General features: G+C 39.7%; 1 protein-coding gene across 1 annotated transcript; it reads left to right on the top strand.

Moving 5' to 3' along the window:
• The first annotated feature begins 13,301 nt into the window (after positions 1-13,301).
• LOC121789777 (ATP-citrate synthase alpha chain protein 1-like) lies at positions 13,302-16,839 on the top strand. The gene is made up of 12 exons (XM_042188142.1): positions 13,302-13,424; positions 13,590-13,700; positions 14,408-14,584; positions 14,723-14,965; positions 15,088-15,139; positions 15,236-15,350; positions 15,485-15,566; positions 15,745-15,840; positions 15,958-16,059; positions 16,132-16,248; positions 16,334-16,450; positions 16,540-16,839. The coding sequence occupies exons 2-12, from the start codon at positions 13,602-13,604 to the stop codon at positions 16,609-16,611; spliced, it is 1,272 nt and encodes a 423-aa protein (XP_042044076.1). The 5' UTR covers positions 13,302-13,424; positions 13,590-13,601; the 3' UTR covers positions 16,612-16,839.
• The last annotated feature ends 2,864 nt before the right edge of the window (positions 16,840-19,703 follow it).

Below are 19,703 nucleotides of genomic sequence, written 5' to 3'. Positions count from 1 at the left end.
ACCAAATATAAGTTGTGACGTTAGACGTTCTTTAATTTTGCGAAGAACAAGATAACGAAAGTTAATAAAGTTTTGTGAATTTTAATTATCGAAGGAAAATACGAAAAAAATAAAGTATGAATTTATTTTTGGGCTTTGCAAATTTAATTAGAGTCCAATTGTCTATCTACAAAATGGTTTGGACCCTAATTATTTAAAGAAATCCAACCCATTGATAAAGAATTTTACAAACTTGGGCTTTCAACTAAATGAGCCCAAACCAATCTAATTAAAGTGGGAGTCCTTTCTTTTCCAAAAAAGGGAGCAAGCCCAAGAACCCTTCTCCTTCTTCTTTCTCCATGACCGACGGTTTTTCACCCCCCCATGACCGAACGGTTTTCTCCACCTCTCCACTCCCCTCATCAACACCTACACCATCCTCAAACCCCTCTAGCACCACACACCACTTTCATTTGGCAAAAAAAAAAAGAGAAGAAGAGAGAAGAAGGAGAGGCGCCGAGAGGAAGCCGACGGGAAGAATGAGGAAGCTTTGAAGCCACCATTCGTTGTTTTTCTTCCACCATTTTCAACCATTTTGGAGGTATAATTCTTTTCTATCTCAAAGCATGTATTGTAGTAGCTTTGCATACATGTTATACCTTCTTGTTCCATAGTTTTCTTCCATAACCAAACCATGTAACAATCCGTAAGAATCGACCAAATGATCGCCGCGCGTAACCGAAACTAAGAAAGAACGTGACTTTATAAACATAACGTGTTTTGCGTAACGATTCGGAGTGGTTTCGGTGGAGAAAGAACCACCGCTGGCGACGGGCAACGGCGGGCAGCCGTGCTCGACGATCCGGGGCAGGCGACTGTTCCCGGTGGCGATGGCGGCAGCTCCTCGTCCCCGTGGCAGCAGCGGCAGCGTCGTGGCGACCCAGCAGCGGCGTCGCGGCAGCAGCGGTGTCACGGCGAGGCAGCAGCGGCGGTAACTCCACGACGGACAGCAGCTTCCCAACGGCGACCCTGCGACGGCGGCGCGAGTGGAGACTCCTCGACGATGGTGCAGTGGCGACGACCCCGTCGATGGCGTCGAGCCGGAGAGAGGGCGACGGCGGCGGGGCTTCGTGGACGGCAGACGGCGGTGAGGGGAGGAGACGGGGAGAGAGAAAGGAGGGAGGAGAGAGAGAGAGAAGAGAGAGAGGAAGGTGATAGATAGTTTTGGGCCATGTAATTTTTAGTTAATTGGGCCTTGGTTTAGTTTGGTTGTTGTTGGGCCTTTTTATAATTAATTGGAACTCTAATTTAAATGATGGGCTTCCTAATCAATTTTTTTTGGAGGAATAAGGTGGGCTGAGCTTAATCTTTTGGGCCGTAAATTAAAATCTAATCGGGGGAAATTATTTAATTAATTTCCGGAAGACTTCTTGAAGAATGAATAATTTACCTAGGTTTGAGATAATACTTTTCTCCGGTAAATAATTACGGAAAATTTAAGTAAGCGCTTAAATAATTTTTTTTAGAAATTATTTTCGATGCTAAGGAAAAATACGAGGAGTCAACGAAGGAAAGAGCGAGCGTAAGCGGCCGACCGGCGTCGCACGTGACGCCTTGGGCGGCCGTCGAATAATCGAACATGCACGAAAATCGAGAAAGAGAATTTAAAGGATATTAATTAGAGTGCATGCTTTCTAATTATCGTCGTTACCGATTTTTTTGATATGAATTTTATGTATTTTGCGAAAAGGTGGTTCGCACGCACGCTAAAAGTCGGAACGAGGAATTTTACGGAAAACCTAAGCTGTTGAGGTGGGCTTTTCTACCCTACTATTTTGCGGGTTATCTTTAATACGGACTCTGTTCCGGAAATGTTTATGGAGATGAACTGTTTGTCTTGCCAACTGTTTTGTTTTGAAACCTATCTGAAGTGGTTTACCACATATGTTTAATCGAATTCGGGTCTGTTGGGCTGCGAACCCTCAGGCTAGTGTACACGAGATCGGGAGCCATCTGAGAGCAAGTTGGCCGGTCTAGTTGACCTGGGTGTGGCCACGCCCCTTGTCACCCGTTGGATCAGATAGTGTATGATGGTGGGAATAAGGGTGGCAATATCTGAAAATGACTGCGCAGTCGAATTTATGAAATATGTTTTAGTGTACTTGGGTTATTTTCTTACACTTAAAACCCCAAGGTTACACTGATATGGCATGACAAACTATGTTTTTGGCGTGTGTCCACTGAGTGCAATAAGTACTCAGCCCTGCATGTTGTTTTCCCTATGTGCAGGTTGAGCGGTGACGAGCGCGATGGGTGTTGAGCATAAAAGTGAAGAATGTCTTTTAAATGTTCAGAATATGTTGTGTCTTCATACAGAGCATTATTCTCCTCTCGAAATGCTTCCGCTGAATGTTGTTTCTTTTGAGTTCGTGTATTGTTGAGATATTTTCATTTGGAGTTGTTGATTGTTGAGGCACTCTGATTTTATTCGAGCTATTCCTATTTGTTTTGGGCTATGGTTGAGTTGTGTTGATTTCCCCCTTTCTTCCCCGCTTCTCTAATCCTCCCCTAGTCGCGATCAACTGTGTTTTCTATCCTTAGAAAATGCGGGCGTGACATTTTTCTTCATATCTTCACATCTATGAATTTCGATAAATAAAAGTAATTCATGAAATTTGATTTTGATGTGGTAATACAAATATTCATTTGTATTTGTAACATTTGACCAAAAAATTAAGATCCATTATTCATAAATTGATTTCATCTCATAGACTCATGTATAGCTTATATGTTAATCTCTAGACTACTATTTGTAATAATTACTCTAAACTTTGATAAAGTCACCAAGAATATATATGCCTTCAAATTCACATTTCCACGCACGTGGCGTGAGGCCAACGTTTAAAACTATGATCTGATCATAATTTTGAAATATGTTAGTTGTCCCACCATGATTTTAAATTTGAGGAAAATTATGTATGATGTGGAATATAAAATATTATGTTGCTAAAAATTTGACTATTTAAACGGGGTTGTTTAATATACATAATCGTTAACGTCTTTAATTTTTACACATATGTGTGCCAAGTCAATAAATTCAGCCAAAATATTCACCGTGGAACAATTGAGATTGCAATATTGACCCTAATTTGACTAAACTTTTTTTTTTTTTTGCAATTTATCCTTTAAAAATTCTATGTTACTCGGGTTGAATCTAAGATCATCTTGATCTTGACTAGATTATTACAAGACATTGTAACAACTACTACAAATTATCCTCTTCATTTCAGAAAATATTGAAATAAATATAGCATCAATAGTTGGATTATACCTAGAGATAAGAGCAAAAACTTCAAAAATTGAATATCTGAATCCGAATAAATTCAACCCAAAATTTAGAATTTAGTTTTTTTTTAAAAAAATTTGGAAATGGTTTGATTTTATTTTTTTCAAAAAATTTTGATTTTTTGGCCAGTTTAGGTATAAAAACCGAATTTTATTTTATTATTATAGTAATGTGAATATGATCGATTGCTAACTCTTCTTAAATTGCTAACTTCCTAACTTGCCAATGTTGTACATTAAAATGTCAACACAAATTTAGCTGACATACTTATGTTTTGTGTTTACATCTATTTTATAAAAGTCAATAAAAAACATAAGTATGTCAACTAAATTTGTGTGGATAAACTAATGTCTGTAGAAATCATGGTATTAAATATGCCCGGTCAATGGATTTTGACCAAATAATAAATGTGACGAGACATTTAATTTGTGAAATTAAATGACATAGCGTCGATCTACATTTTACGTAGATAAATGTAGTATATTCACTTTCTCAAATCCGATTTCCGGTGAGTGAGAAATAGTGGATTAAAGTTGGGCATAATTAGCTTTTAATTAAAGCTTGGAGTTGGAGCTTCGGGAATAATTAACTAGTGTTAATTATCCCACATTGGAGGATTAACACATCTTTTAATGTGTATAAATTAAGTGACTTTATGTTACTTAATAATTATAGTGGACCAAGATGGGTGAAAGAGCCCACACGCGCGCACACGCGCGCGCCGCCGCCGCCGCCCGCCCGCCCGAGCCCGTGCTCGTGCTCGTGCTCGCGGCCGCGGGCCCGATCCCGATCTTGGACTTGGACTTGGCAATTGGTCTTTGGGTGGTCTTTGGGCTTGGGGCTTGGCCCAAACTATTCTTTTTGGACCACCGCCGAGTCAGCAATCCAAGTGGCTTGACACGTCGTCAAGCGAGGCACAGTCACGGCTGCCACGTGAGAAATCCACACGCTCCACATGCGAAAGGCACACGTCTGCCACACGCTCGTAACCGACGTCGGTTACGAATCTGCCATGATGAGCCTTCATGGCTCGGTTGACCCTGCATGGTGGCTTGACCTATAAATAGGCTAGCCATACCACTGCATTAGAAAACATCATTCACAAGCATTACAACATAAGCTCTCTCCCTCTCTGCATTGTCTTTCTGTCGAAGCTCTGCCCTCTCCTACACCCAGTTCGCCGGAGCTCTACTGATTGCGGTGCTGCATCAATAGTGACGTAGCCGTTTTACCTTTGGGGACGACACGCCAAACCGAAGAGCACTACCGGGGCGTATCTCGTCTTGCGGGAAGAGGCCTCCTCGACTCGGCTCAAACTTTATTCACGGTTACTGTTTCGTTTTTACATTTGTAATCTCATTCTAGTTCAGTTTCCTCTTTTGTATTCCTTCTTTTGGGTTGTATTACGCCCGGCTTTTATCTCTTGTAATCCCCAGAAACCAACAATCGCAAGACGAGATAACTTGCCTTTGAAGGGATTTGGACCTTTTAAACTGAACTAAAAACTTTCGAAACTTAAACCTTTGCTGGAGATGTCGACGGAATCCAACACTGCTGCTGCCACCACCACCTCCGCCATTCCCTCCACCATGGCGACCACTGGACCGGTCAACACTTCATCGATTCCCTCGATGATGCCAACCCCCGGCTTCCCAGCTGCCTCATCCACCGTCCCTTGGGTTTGGGACAACCCCTTCGGGGCGTCCACTGGTTCCACCTTTGGTGGTTCGGTTGGTTCCACTTTTAGTGGTTCCTTCGGATCCTTTAATGGATCGAGTGTTGGTGCCTTCGGGCTCAATACTGGTGTTGGATCTTCCGGGATCAACACGAATGTGGGGGGCACTATGCCCAACACGAACATGGGGGGCTCTATGCCCAACCAAGTTGTTGGCTCCTTCGGGGGCAACGGAATTGGTTCCTTCAATGGACCAAGTGCGGCACCTATGGCACCAAGAATGATGCCACCCGCCGAGAAGCCACCAAAGTTTGGAGGATCTGACTTCAAGCGGTGGTACCAGAAGATGTTGTTCTACTTGACAACATTGGGCGTCGCCAACTTCCTCACGGAAAACGAGCCGCCAGCGCCAAGTGACCAAGAGACTAGGCTCGAAGTCATGGCGGCCTACGAAGCTTGGAGAAAAGGAGATTATCTTTGTAAAAATTTCATTCTAAGTGCATTAGATGATAGTTTGTACAATGTATACTCCAATGTAACCACATCTAAACAAATGTGGGAAAGCCTAGAAAAGAAATATAGCATAGATAATGCTGCAGGGACTGAACAGGTCGTAGCGTCCAAGTTTATGGACTACAAAATGGTCGACTCTCGACCTATCATGGAGCAAGTCCAAGAGCTCCAAATGATCATCCACTCCTTAGTGGCTGAAGGGATGACCTTGCCCGATAAGTTCCTAAGGTGCACGATCATTGACAAGCTCCCTCCAAGTTGGAAGGACTTCAAGAGTTATCTCAAGCACAAGCGAAAGCAGATGACCCTTGAAGACTTGATCGTGAAATTGCGCATTGAGGCCGACGTGCGCAAAAGTGATCAAAAGGCTAAGGGCTTCACCCCAAATGAAGCCAAAGCCAACCTGTTGGAGCGGGGCGGTCCCTCCAACAAACGCCCTCGCCCAAACCGTCCAAACGACAAAGAAGTTTGAAGGCGACTGCTACAAGTGTGGCAAACCAGGCCACTTTGCTAAAGACTGCCGCAGCAAGAAGAAGAAGCCGGCAGCCCACGTCGTTGAGAAGGAGTTCAAGGACTGGGATGAAAACGACCTCATTGCTGTGGTCACCGAAGAGGTTAACCTTGTGGATAACAAGGGTGGCTGGTACATCGACACCGGCGCTACTGCTCATGTCTGCTCAGATAGGAGCAAGTTTGCCTCCTACACTGCTGCTGAAGGGAGGAAGATCAACATGGGGAATCAAGCATCGTCCGAAGTCCTCGGCGTTGGCAACGTGATTCTCATGATGACGTCTGGCGTCACAATCACTTTGAAGGATGTGCTGCATGTCCCGGACATCCGCAAGAACCTAGTGTCAGGATCAATACTAGTTAATAAGGGGTTTAAACTTGTATTTGAGTCTGATAGGTTTGTCTTGTATAAGTTTGGAAAATCCCTCGGAAAAGGTTATGTAACCGATGGGCTTTTCAAGCTTAGTGTAGCAACTCGCAGTGTTGCAAAGCCATTGGCTAATAATAATAAAGCATCTATTTCCTCTTATTTGACCGAGTCTTCAAATTTGTGGCATTGTAGATTGGGACATGTAAATTCAAAAGCCATTAAAAGATTAGTAAATTTAGATTTACTAAAGGCTAATGAAGTGGATAATCAAGATAAATGTGAAATTTGTCTTGAAGCAAAAATGACTAAGTTGCCGTTTCATTCGGTTGAACGAAACACAAAACCCCTTGAATTAATTCACACGGACGTATGTGATTTAAAGATGGTGCAAACAAGAGGTGGTAAAAAGTACTTTATCACTTTCATAGATGATTGCACAAGGTATTGCTACATTTATCTTTTAAGAAGTAAAGATGAAGCAATAGAAGCGTTCAAAAATTATAAGAACGAGGTTGAGAATCAACTTGGTTGTAAAATCAAAATGATTCGAAGCGATAGAGGAGGCGAATATGTAGACCCGTTTGAGGAGTTATGCAACGCAAGTGGTATAATTCATCAAACAACTGCTCCATATTCACCACAATCTAATGGTGTTGCAGAACGCAAAAATCGAACTCTAAAAGAGATGATGAATGCACTGCTTCTAACTTCAGGATTACCATATAACATGTGGGGGGAAGCTGTTTTGACAGCCAACTATATCTTGAATAAGATCCCTCTCAAAGGAAAAGATGTCACTCCTTATGAGTTGTGGAAGGGAAGGAAGCCATCCTACAAATACCTCAAAGTGTGGGGGTGTTTGGCAAAGGTGATGGTTCCTCCGCCCAAAGAAGTTACAATCGGACCTAAGACGGTTGATTGCATCTTCATTGGATATGCACTTAACAGTAGTGCATATCGATTTGTTGTTCACAAGTCTGAAATATCGACTATCACAGTAGGAACAACAATTGAGTCGAGGAATGCTGTATTTCTCGAAAATACATTTCCTTGCAAAGACAAGGAAAAAGTCTCAACCAATTCTGAGACAAGAATTGAAGAAGGCACTAGTTCTAAACAAGTGGAAGAAGAAGCCACTAGTTCTAAATCAGCAGATGCGGAACCTGAATCGCGCAAGCGTGCAAGGCCCGATCCAAAAGATACAGTACTAAGACGTGGTAATAGAGTCAGAACACCAAAAACTTTTGGTCCTGACTACATTGCTTTCATGTTGGATGAAGAACCAACATCGATAAAAGTAGCCTTTGCTGGCCCAGACGGGCTGCATTGGAGAGAAGCTGTTCAAAGCGAAATTGATTCAATTTTGCTAAACCACACATGGGTGTTGGTTGATTTGCCCGAAGGTGCTAAACCTTTAGGATGCAAATGGGTTCTTAAAAGAAAGTTTAAGGCCGATGGAACAGTTGATAAGTATAAAGCCCGATTAGTAGTAAAGGGTTTTAAACAAAAGGAAGAACATGACTTCTTCGATACCTATTCACCTGTAACAAGGATTACATCTATACGAGTGCTTCTCGCTATTGCTGCATTGCACAATCTTGAGATTCATCAAATGGATGTAAAGACCACGTTTCTAAATTGTGAACTAGAAGATGAAATCTATATGGAACAACCCGAAGGGTTTGTAGTACCTAGACAAGAGAAAAATGCATGCAAGCTCGTAAAGTCCCTATATGGATTGAAACAAGCGCCATTGCAATGACACTTGAAGTTTGATAATGTGATGTTATCAAATGGGTTTAAAATCAACGAGTGCGACAAATGTGTCTACATCAAAAGCACTAATAACGGTCATGTTATAGTGTGTCTCTACGTTGATGATATGTTAATCTTGGGTAGCAACACTCAAGTAATTAACGATACAAAGGTCATGTTAAAGAGAAACTTTGACATGAAAGACATGGGTCTAGCCGATGTAATTCTTGGAATGAAGATTCTAAGAACGAATGATGGAATCATCTTAACACAATCACATTATGTTGAGAAGATATTGAATAAATTCAAAGCCTATGATGGCGCGCCGGTTAAGACTCCAATTGAACTCGACGTTCACTTGAACAAAAACAAAGGCGAGCCCGTTGCACAAGAAGAGTATGCACGGGTCATCAGGTGCATTATGTACTTGACTAATTGCACTCGACCTGACATTGCTTGTGCCGTGAACAAGTTGAGTCGTTACACGAGCAATCCAAGCAAAGAGCATTGGAGAGCTCTTGTGAGGGTTTTGAGATATTTAAAACACACTCAAAATCTTGGGCTACACTTCTCGAGATACCCCCCGGTACTTGAAGGGTACTGTGATGCCAATTGGATATCCGATAATAGAGACTCACTTTCAACAAGTGGATATGTCTTTACTATTGGGGGTGGTGCTGTATCGCGGAAATCCACAAAACAGACCTGTATAGCCCGATCAACAATGGAATCGGAGTTCATTGCCTTGGATAAGGCTGGTGAGGAAGCCGAGTGGCTTAAGAACTTCCTTGAAGACATTCCATGTTGGTCTAAGCCAGTGCAACCAGTGCTGATCCACTGCGATAGCCAAGCGGCTATTGGAAGGGCAAACAATGGCTTCTATAACGGTAAGTCTCGACATATACGTCGACGACATAACACCGTGAGACATTTGATCACAACAGGGGTGATTACAATTGACTATGTGAAGTCAATAGATAATCTAGCGGATCCGCTAACCAAAGGGTTAAACCGTGATCAAATGAATAAGTTGCTAGAGGGAATGGGTTTGAAATCCACAAACTAAAGAATTATCATAGTGGTAACCCAACCATGATGACTGGAGATCCCAAGAACTTGGTTCAAAGGGACAACTAAGCTATGAGAGTTCATGAGAAACACTCAACTATATCTATTCCCTAGAGAGCAATAGAGTGTTGGAGAGCTTGCCTAGTGGTAAAGGCTAAGTCTATGACTTTTAATGGTTCTTAAGGATCTCAAAGAGATGGAATTCTCAAAGAGACCAAGTATGGCAAGGTACTTGACTAAGAATCACCTATGTAAGTGCGAAGTGTGGTCGCTTCATAAAAAAACGCACTTATGAATCCAAAGTGGTGTCCAAGACCGCAATGGACACAAAACGTGAGAACGGATGAGGTTGAGGTGTTTAAGCGTTAACACCATTGTCTCGGTGCACGCCGTGGGGGATTAGTTCAAAGCATCGCGCTACTAAGCCGCCTGTGTATCCGATGGTGTCGACTATGGAGGGTTCAAAGTCAACAACTACCTATCCTTATGCTTATATACCTCTCGAGGGTTGAGCTTGTGTCTGCATGCATATGCATTCGGCTATTTCCACTCATGTGGGGGATTGTAGAAATCATGGTATTAAATATGCCCGGTCAATGGATTTTGACCAAATAATAAATGTGACGAGACATTTAATTTTGTGAAATTAAATGACATAGCGTCGATCTACATTTTACGTAGATAAATGTAGTATATTCACTTTCTCAAATCCGATTTCCGGTGAGTGAGAAATAGTGGATTAAAGTTGGGCATAATTAGCTTTTAATTAAAGCTTGGAGTTGGAGCTTAGGGAATAATTAACTAGTGTTAATTATCCCACATTGGAGGATTAACACATCTTTTAATGTGTATAAATTAAGTGACTTTATGTTACTTAATAATTATAGTGGACCAAGATGGGTGAAAGAGCCCACACGCGAGCGCCGCCGCCGCCGCCCGCGCGCCCGTGCTCGTGCTCGCGCTCGCGGCCGCGGGCCCCGGGCCCGGCCCCGGGCCCGATCCCGATCTCTATCTCGATCTTGATCTTGATCTTGGACTTGGATCTTGGCAATTGGTCTTTGGGTGGTCTTTGGGCTTGGGGCTTGGCCCAAACTATTCTTTTTGGACCACCGCCGAGTCAGCAATCCAAGTGGCTTGACACGTCGTCAAGCGAGGCATAGTCACGGCTGCCACGTGAGAAATCCACACGCTCCACATGCGAAAGGCACACGCCTGCCACACGCTCGTAACCGACGTCGGTTACGAATCTGCCATGATGAGCCTTCATGGCTCGGTTGACCCTGCATGGTGGCTTGACCTATAAATAGGCTAGCCATACCACTGCATTAGAAAACATCATTCACAAGCATTACAACATAAGCTCTCTCCCTCTCTGCATTGTCTTTCTGTCGAAGCTCTCTCCCTCTCCTACATCCAGTTCGCCGGAGCTCTACTGATTGCGGTGCTGCATCAATAGTGACGTAGCCGTTTTACCTTTGGGGACGACACGCCAAACCGAAGAGCACTACCGGGGCGTATCTCGTCTTGCGGGAAGAGGCCTCCTCGACTCGGCTCAAACTTTATTCACGGTTACTGTTTCGTTTTTACATTTGTAATCTCATTCTAGTTCAGTTTCCTCTTTTGTATTCCTTCTTTTGGGTTGTATTACGCCCGGCTTTTATCTCTTGTAATCCCCAGAAACCAACAATGTCATTGTGATGACATACTACTGTAATCGTGACATTTTTAATGTGTTGTGTTAGTAAGTTAACAATTTAAGAATTAACACTCTTGTTATTGATGTAAATTTATATTTATATACTAATTTATACTTATAAACTAAAAGTCAACTTAACAGAGTGTAAAATAATGTAATTATGTCATTTATCATCACTGAAATATATGTATGTAGCACACATATACTATTTTGATTTTTGAATTCTTTCTATTTTTTTATTTTTCAGATATTGTTATACAATTTCGGCCGATTTAGTTTGGTTTGGTTCGTTTTTTCTTGTTAGATTTTATTTAAATCTCAATTTGGCTCGGTTTTTAGTTTTTAGGAAAGTTCAGTTTTTCAGTTCGATTTAATTTGCTTTTTCCCCTAATTATACTTGACTTTGACAGGTCAAATTCGGGAGGCTGAAATTACTGACTTTTTTACGTTTTTAATTTTAAGTGCTACCTTAACAACTAGTGGGTACATTTAATAAACACTAATTAATAAATAAATGTTTAAATAACTAGTGCTTCCAGTGGTTTCCGTGCAGTAGAGTATTTATTTTAGGCAGGTCATCACCATAAATAACACGAGTATTTATGAGTGATGCTAAATGGCCATAATATGGCAGGCCATAAAGAGTTAATTTAGTCCATTTACATGTATAAGAAATTAGAATTACCGATATAAACTTATTTATGTGTGAATGGACTTGTGAGTTGATACTTATCTTTGAATTCCATTACGTAAAACATATTAATATCACGAATTACTGTATACGTTGAGCAATAATCAAGAAATGACAGTAGTAATAAGTTGAGCAAAAACTACGAAAGAGCAACACTAACATGTTGAGCAACATATAATGAAGATGATATAAAAGTAAAATCAAGTAGTATTAAACCAAAAATTTGAAAAAAAATTAATTTTTTTTGTTATTTAATTAATTTATGGCTGGCCATAATGTGGCCGCATAGCATTATTCAGTATTTATACCTATGCTAAATGATGCTCCTATTTCATGTTGTATTTGCACTATAAAGTTTTTGTCACACATAACCCCTTAAAAGTGATATACTAATGATTAAGATATCTTGAAATTGCACCGGTATCATTCGTCGCAATATTTTTCTATATCCCATTATTAAATTCATATTCATACTAGCTAGTATAATATTTAATAATAATAAAATTAATTATAATATAATGAAATTTGCTTAAAATTTATTACTGTACTTGAAATTAAAACTAGATACCGCTAAGAAATTAAAATTAGACAAAAGTTTAAACTAAACTTAACAATTGAAAAATAAAGCATAGAAACATAGTGATGGGTTTAAAATTTAAATAGATTGAGATAGCATCTCCAGTCACGATGACGATATAGGTTTAGATAGATTAAGATAGCATTTCCCGTCGACGTACTTTATATCTTATGTAAACTTTCTAGTCTGAAATTAAAAATTTTGAAAAAGCTATTTGATTAAAATATGGTAATCATAAGTACATTTATTTACAAGTAATAGTAATAAACAAAATAATAATTTTAATTCAATTTACATATAGTATAACCTTATACAGATTTTTATAGATTAGACAAAATATTTTGTGATCAATCATAATATCCAAATATTAATACTGCTCTGTGATAAAACGAGGATAGTGCTATCAGCTATAGGAAATTGAGGCATTCCATTTCCCATTATAGCATTCCATCTCTATTTTCTATTACAATAACTGAAATTCACATGTGATGAGGTGAATGTGCGAGTTTCAATATTTGAAGCGGAAAATGAAGAACTGTATTCAGCATTACAGTATTGACTCGGAATATTTATAATATCCAATATTCCACATCACAGCACACATGACTTCTTGCATCAAAACTTCAAAATCGATCGACTCACAAGTATGAAGTGTTGATTTCAAACTTGATTACTAAACTAAAATATAGAATCGCATCGGCCTCACATTATTCTTCTCTACATTATTTTATCTCTTAATTACTCAAAGTGACTTTTAATGTGGAACGAAGGGAGTGCTATTAAAGAACAAATCACACGCTAACCAACTCTTAATGCATACCCATGATATTGACTTAAAAATTATTTCCAATATATAAGTGGCATATTTTAATTGTGTATATTTGGAAAATGGAAGTGAGATTCAATCCTAATATATCTGGTATTATGAATATAAATATATGTGACATAAAAATACATACCAAACAAAGTGTGCATTTTTTGGAATATTAATTAGCATTACAATAGGTGTACCATTTTGCCGGACCTGGGTAGGTGGGTTATATGTCAATTTCGGCGGTCCATTTCCCGCTTGATATAAATATAATTAAATGAAAATTGCAAATTATACTAATTTTTGTCATGTTAATTGACCCCCCTAACTATAAATATAAGTAGGTGGATTACCAGATTTCAAGCTGTGAGTCGTTCTAGTCTGCGCCAACAAATTCTTTCAGTCTCACCTCCTATCCGCATTCGTTCAAACAGTAACATCTCTGCTCTCTTTCTATCTTCTAATCTCAGCTATATATATGCAATGTTGAGTTTTGATTTGTTGATTTTCGACTGTGATTCTTAGATTTATTAATGCTTGTTTCTGATCTGGGGATTGGATCAGTATTTTTCTTTTAATTAGCTGGTTTGGAAATCAGGTTAATAGGAAAATGGCGAGGAAGAAGATCAGAGAGTACGACTCCAAGAGACTGTTGAAGGAGCATTTCAAGAGGATTTCTGGATCCGATTTGGAAATCAAATCTGCTCAGGTGAGCTCGATGTTTGTGGTAGTTAGTTAGACTGATTGGTTTTGTTGAGATCTAGTCTTTTTTATATAGTTTCGTATTATTTGGTTAGAGATTTACATTCTGCATATTGTTAGGGAAGAATATGTGGTAGAATTAAATCTAGAATGGTGAAGTTAGGTGGATATAATGCGATCTAAGGAACATAATGATACTCCTAATATGCTATGATTGGCGGTGCAGTTCACCTGATTCTCTTTTGCCTGTTACTCAAAGTAGCTGTACTTTAGATTGGTTTCTCATCTGAGCTAATCATATAGAACTGTAGCTAACTTATGCTCCATACTGACTAGAAATTAATCTGCCGTTTTCAGTGACAATATAGATTAAAACACCTAAACTTAGGTAAAGATTTAGGACAACTGTATTGAGCAATTTTTTGTAGTGTAGTTTCTTGAAGATGTACTGAAATGTTCAGATAGGATACTCATCCTCCAAAGACAATATGAATGTTGGAAAATATGCATCAAACCAGTTTGCACATCAATTTTACTTTGTATTTTTATCAGCTTTGTTGAAAATTGATGCGACAGTCATGCCATGGTACTTGGCTTGTATGTGGCAGAGTTTACATTTATAATTCAATATGTTAGCTTGCATCATCTTAACTAAGAACCAACATTCAAGCCCCTTCATGCTTCAATATCTAAGATTTTCTTGTACTTATTTAGGTGACCGAGTCTACTGACTTTAATCAACTAGTGGACAAAGAGCCATGGCTTTCATCTACAAGATTGGTTGTCAAACCAGATATGCTGTTTGGGAAACGTGGTAAAAGTGGTCTTGTTGCTTTGAACCTAGATTTGGCTGGAGTTGCTGCTTTTGTGAAAGAGCGACTTGGCAAAGAGGTACTTGTTGATTTTTAGTATTTCTTCTGCTAATTCAGTCCTTATACTGGCACAGTATCAGATATCCTAGTACCTACAGATAAGAAGTGATTTTAGCTTAATTCAATACTCTGCCTAACACATATCTTGTGTGAACAGGTAAAGATGGGAGGCTGCACAGGACCCATTACTACATTCATTGTTGAACCCTTTATTCCTCACAATGAGGAATTCTACCTAAACATTGTCTCTGATAGGCTTGGTTGTAGCATTAGCTTTTCAGAATGCGGCGGAATTGATATTGAAGAGAACTGGGACAAAGTCAAAACTATATTCGTCCCAACAGGTGCATCCTTTACATTAGAGCTATGTGCTCCACTTGTGGCGACACTTCCCTTAGAGGTAAATTTGCCAATAATCAATCTTCCTCTTAACATTATTGTTGCTGTTTCACTTGTTTACTGCAAGTATAGAATATATACTTCCATATCGCCATTGCTCATACATAACTTTTTGTGCTGCAGGTCAAACCTGTAATTGAGGAGTTCATCTCATTCGTATATGCTCTATTTTTAGGTAGGTGTAAGATCTTGCAAAGAAAGTCTGCTTCTTAAGGTTAAGGTTGTAATTTTCTCTAGAGTTTTGAAAATAACCTGGTTTATTTTTATTTAGATTTGGACTTCACTTTCCTTGAGATGAATCCTTTCACCTTGGTTAACGGAAAGCCTTATCCTTTGGATATGAGAGGCGAGCTTGACGATACTGCTGCTTTCAAGAACTTCAAAAAGTAATACTACTATGATTTTATTTTTCTGATTCATTATATGAGATTAACTTTCAGGCAGTTCAAAAACATATTAACCTTTGTGTATAAAAAATCATCAAACTATATATGTCGCTTATATGACCATGATCTTGCAGATGGGGAAATATTGAATTCCCGCTGCCATTCGGAAGAGTTATGAGTCCAACAGAGAGCTTTATTCATGGACTTGATGAGAAGGTACTCATTGATATGTGATTCTCTTATAAAGCTATTTGACTCCCAATTGGTATGCAGACCATTTTAATCTCAAATGTGGAAGCATTTTGCCCCGTTGCGTTCTTCACTCACAAAACCTGCACCTGCTTTTCTAATGCATATTTAAAGTTTATATATAATTATATATCATTATTTGCAGACAAGTGCATCATTGAAGTTCACTGTCTTGAACCCCAAAGGGAGAATCTGGACCATGGTTGCTGGAGGAGGTGCAAGTGTCATCTATGCTGATACTGTATGTTCCTCGTCTTGATGTTATTATATTTCACTTGACTTAACTTAAATTGTTCTCCATTTTCTTGTCAATTGGTAACTATCCAAGCCTCACATGGTTTCTCAAACCTGGTAATAGGTTGGAGATCTTGGTTTTGCTTCTGAGCTTGGGAATTATGCAGAATACAGCGGTGCTCCTAACGAGGAGGAAGTCTTGCAGTATGCCCGGGTAGTGATTGATGTAAGAACCAATTTCTTGCATTGAGTAGAAACATGGGATCACTTTTTACACATGCTAAGGAGTTGTTTACAGTGTGCAACTGCAGAACCTGATGGCAGAAAGAGAGCCCTCGTGATAGGTGGTGGAATAGCTAACTTCACCGATGTTGCTGCCACATTCAGTGGCATCATCCGTGCTCTAAGAGAAAAGGTATATACCAAAACCTCACGCAGACTAATATATATAGCTTCCTCATCAAAAGCTCAACTCCTGATGTGGTTGATGTCGTTACCAGGAAGCAAAACTCAAGGCTGCCAGAATGAGCTTGTATGTCCGAAGAGGAGGGCCTAATTACCAGAAGGGACTTGAGAAAATGAGGATTCTTGCTGAAGAAATCGGCCTTCCTATTGAGGTATACATACATGGTTGATATAATGTAGTTGAAACCTGCAAAGTTTTTCAAGGCAAAAGACCTTACTGATTGATTTTTTTGGGATGTAGGTTTATGGACCTGAGGCAACCATGACTGGAATCTGCAAACAGGCTATTGAATGCATCAGTGCCGCTGCTTGAAGATGCTAATCCTCATTACCAACTCTTTTATCTGTCTTTTTTATTTTTAGTTTAACCAAACTTTCCAATCATTTTGGATTGCGCTGTTTTCGTAAATGGGTCTCAGAAATTGGTCTGTATGCCCTTATCCAGTAATATTGTGAGTTAGAAGGTCAAGGATTTGTTATGAATGGTGAAGTACCTCTCAATTTACTTATCCCAATAAAATGCTGTATGAAATTGCAATGAGATTCTGTTTTTTTGCTTTTCTATTTCCATGTACCTGAGAATGTATACGCATAAAGCCGTACTTATAAAATTAATACTACAACTATAAAGTTGTGATCATCACCATGAATTCAATATGTTCCTTACTTCAATATTCCATATCAGTTGTGTAAGATAATAGGTTTGGGTTTATAAGCCAAATGAGCTTTTTCTTTAGATAAATTTGTTTTTAAGTTGAATTCTCCTGATTAATTTGTGACATTGGTATTTTTTTTTTGAAAGATCCGTTGATTTTAAAGTTATGGTTTGAGAAAGGACCAAGGTGATAGTGAATCGATGAGATTGTCTGAAACACAATTAAAAGTAGTAGCCTAAAAATCGGTTGTAACCTACAAACGTTGGCCCTTTAGAAGGTCAATTGTTATGGACTTTAATGTCTCACACCCCTTATTTAAAATAATTAGTGTGGGAGTATATAGACGTTTGCCCTTAAGTGAAGCTAGATTAATATGAACTTCAATGTTTCACGTCACTATGTACGGTAGTAATTTGTAAGTATGCTATTTATAGACTAAATAAATTTTCTTTTCTTATTTTCTCTATTCTAATTTTAACACTTTAGAGACCGCTCGAGTTTCATTGTCACATGTCAAGATTTTTGGAGAAAGAGCAACCAAACAAAATACTCCTATAAAAGTAAACAACCAAACAAAATACTCCTATAAAAGTAAACATGACCTCTAATCATGAGCTATAGTGGACAATTGAACGGACCTTAATTTTAATCTGATGCTTTGTGAAGAAACGTTTAAAGGGATCAGAAGAAGGTAATTCTTATTGCTTATCTTGTGTTATTACATTTGATCATTCTACTAGTATTTATAGGGATAAATGTGACCCTTCAGGACCCCTAATAAATGAGATTGGGACTATACACACTTGGGAACCCAACATTGTATTGGAACTCAAGTCCCATAAATGAGGAACGGCTCTTTATGTTTTGTCTTTCCAACACTCCCCCTCAAGTTGAGTAACGGGGTTTCCGATACTTAACTTGCTCAATACTTCCTTGAATGATTTTGAATTCACCGCCTTGGTTAAAATGTCTGCCAACTGATATTCTGACTTCACATATGGAAACTCGACAATCCGGGCTTCAATTTTCTCCTTGATGAAGTGTCTGTCAACTTCCACGTGCTTCGTTCTATCATGCTGAACTGGATTCTCAGAGATGCTAATCGCAGCTTTGTTGTCGCAGAATAGTCTACACGGTTTTGGTACATACAGGTCAAGCTCTGTCATGAGCTTTCTTAGCCACAATATCTCAGTGAGGCCACTTTTGATTCCACGGAACTCAGCTTCCGCGCTTGAGAGTGCAACAACCTTTTGTTTCTTACTCCTCCAAGTAACGAGATTTCCTCCAACTAGCGTAAAGTACCCTGCCGTGGATTTTCTGTCATTTGGGTTCCCTGCCCAATCTGCATCAGTGAAGCCACTGATCTCCAAGTGTCCATGTTTCTGAAACAACACCCCATGCTCTGCAGTACCCTTCAAATAACGTACAATTCGGAGAGCTGCTTCCCAATGATCTTCTTGTGGTGAGTGCATGAACTGACTTACCACTCCCACAGCATATGTTATGTCGGGCCTAGTATGAGATAGGTAAATGAGCTTACCTACAAGCCTTTGATATCTCCCCCTGTCTGTGAGCCTTGCTCCTTCTACTACCTGTAATCCGTGATTCTGTATCATTGGGGTGTCTGCCGGTCTGCAGTCTATCATTCCCACTTCTGCTAAAAGATCGAGGATATACTTTCTCTGATTGATGAAGATACCCATTTTTGACCTCAGAACTTCAATTCCCAAAAAATACTTAAGAGGACCTAAATCCTTCATCTCAAATTCCTTGAACAAGTTTTTCCTCAATTTGCCGATCTCCTCTTCATCGTCCCCTGTGATGATCATGTCGTCAACATATACGATAAGACACGTGATTTTCCCATTCTTCTTCTTGATGAATAATGTGTGATCTGAGTTGCTTTGCTTGTAGTCATATTTCTTCATTACTTCAGTGAATCGACTAAACCAGGCCCTTGGAGATTGCTTAAGTCCATACAACGTCTTCTGGAGTTTGCACACTTCTCCAGGCTGAAACTCATTTCCGAATCCTGGAGGAGGAACCATGAAGATCGGTTTAGGCAGTTCACCTTTGCTACTGGTGAAAAGGTCTCAGCGTAATCAACTCCGTATGTTTGAGTATATCCCTTTGCTACCAGTCGTGCCTTATATCGCTCGATTGAACCATCTGGTCTTCGCTTGATAGTGAACACCCATCTGCACCCTACAGCTTTGACTCCTTCTGGCAGTTTTCCTTTCACCCATGTGTCGTTTTTCATTAATGCATTCATCTCTGTAAACATGGCCTCTTTCCAGTGTTTGTGTCTCATTGCCTCCTCGGCAGTTTGTGGGATTTCCTCTTCCTCATATAGTGCCGCTTCAAACGCACGTGCCATCTTGCTCAAATTTCCTTGAACAAAATTTGCAACTCCATATCTGCTCTTTGTACCAATCTTCTCGGGAGAGTATCGTTTCGGAGGGATGCCACGAGTACTCCGATTTGGAAGGACATACTTCCCAGTGTCACTATCAATGGTATTATCTTCTTCTTCTTCTTCTGTGGTGTTAGTATCAACTATAGTATTTTGTTCAGGCAGTGATATAGGGGATACCTGGGATATCGGTTGAGGTTGATCTTGAGGTGGTTGAGGAGACTCTGGTGGGAAGGCGTGCTCGGCGGCAGCGACCGCTATAGTCTCTGGTGGTTCCGCAATTGAAGGACTTGGAGGTGACACAAACCAACTTAGGCAGTCCCCATGATTAGTTTC

Source organism: Salvia splendens, unplaced genomic scaffold (genome assembly GCF_004379255.2).
Source record: "Salvia splendens isolate huo1 unplaced genomic scaffold, SspV2 ctg335, whole genome shotgun sequence".
Taxonomy (NCBI): domain Eukaryota; kingdom Viridiplantae; phylum Streptophyta; class Magnoliopsida; order Lamiales; family Lamiaceae; genus Salvia; species Salvia splendens.
This window is presented reverse-complemented; position numbering and strand designations above follow the sequence as displayed.

Excerpts from the sequence above, each read along its gene's own strand:
- LOC121789777 (XM_042188142.1), top strand. The coding sequence starts at position 13,602 with ATGGCGAGGAAGAAGATCAGAGAGTACGACTCCAAGAGACTGTTGAAG. Across the intron at positions 14,966-15,087 it reads TGGCGACACTTCCCTTAGAG|GTCAAACCTGTAATTGAGGA; the intron begins GTAAATTTGCCA and ends TTTGTGCTGCAG. Across the intron at positions 15,140-15,235 it reads CGTATATGCTCTATTTTTAG|ATTTGGACTTCACTTTCCTT; the intron begins GTAGGTGTAAGA and ends ATTTTTATTTAG.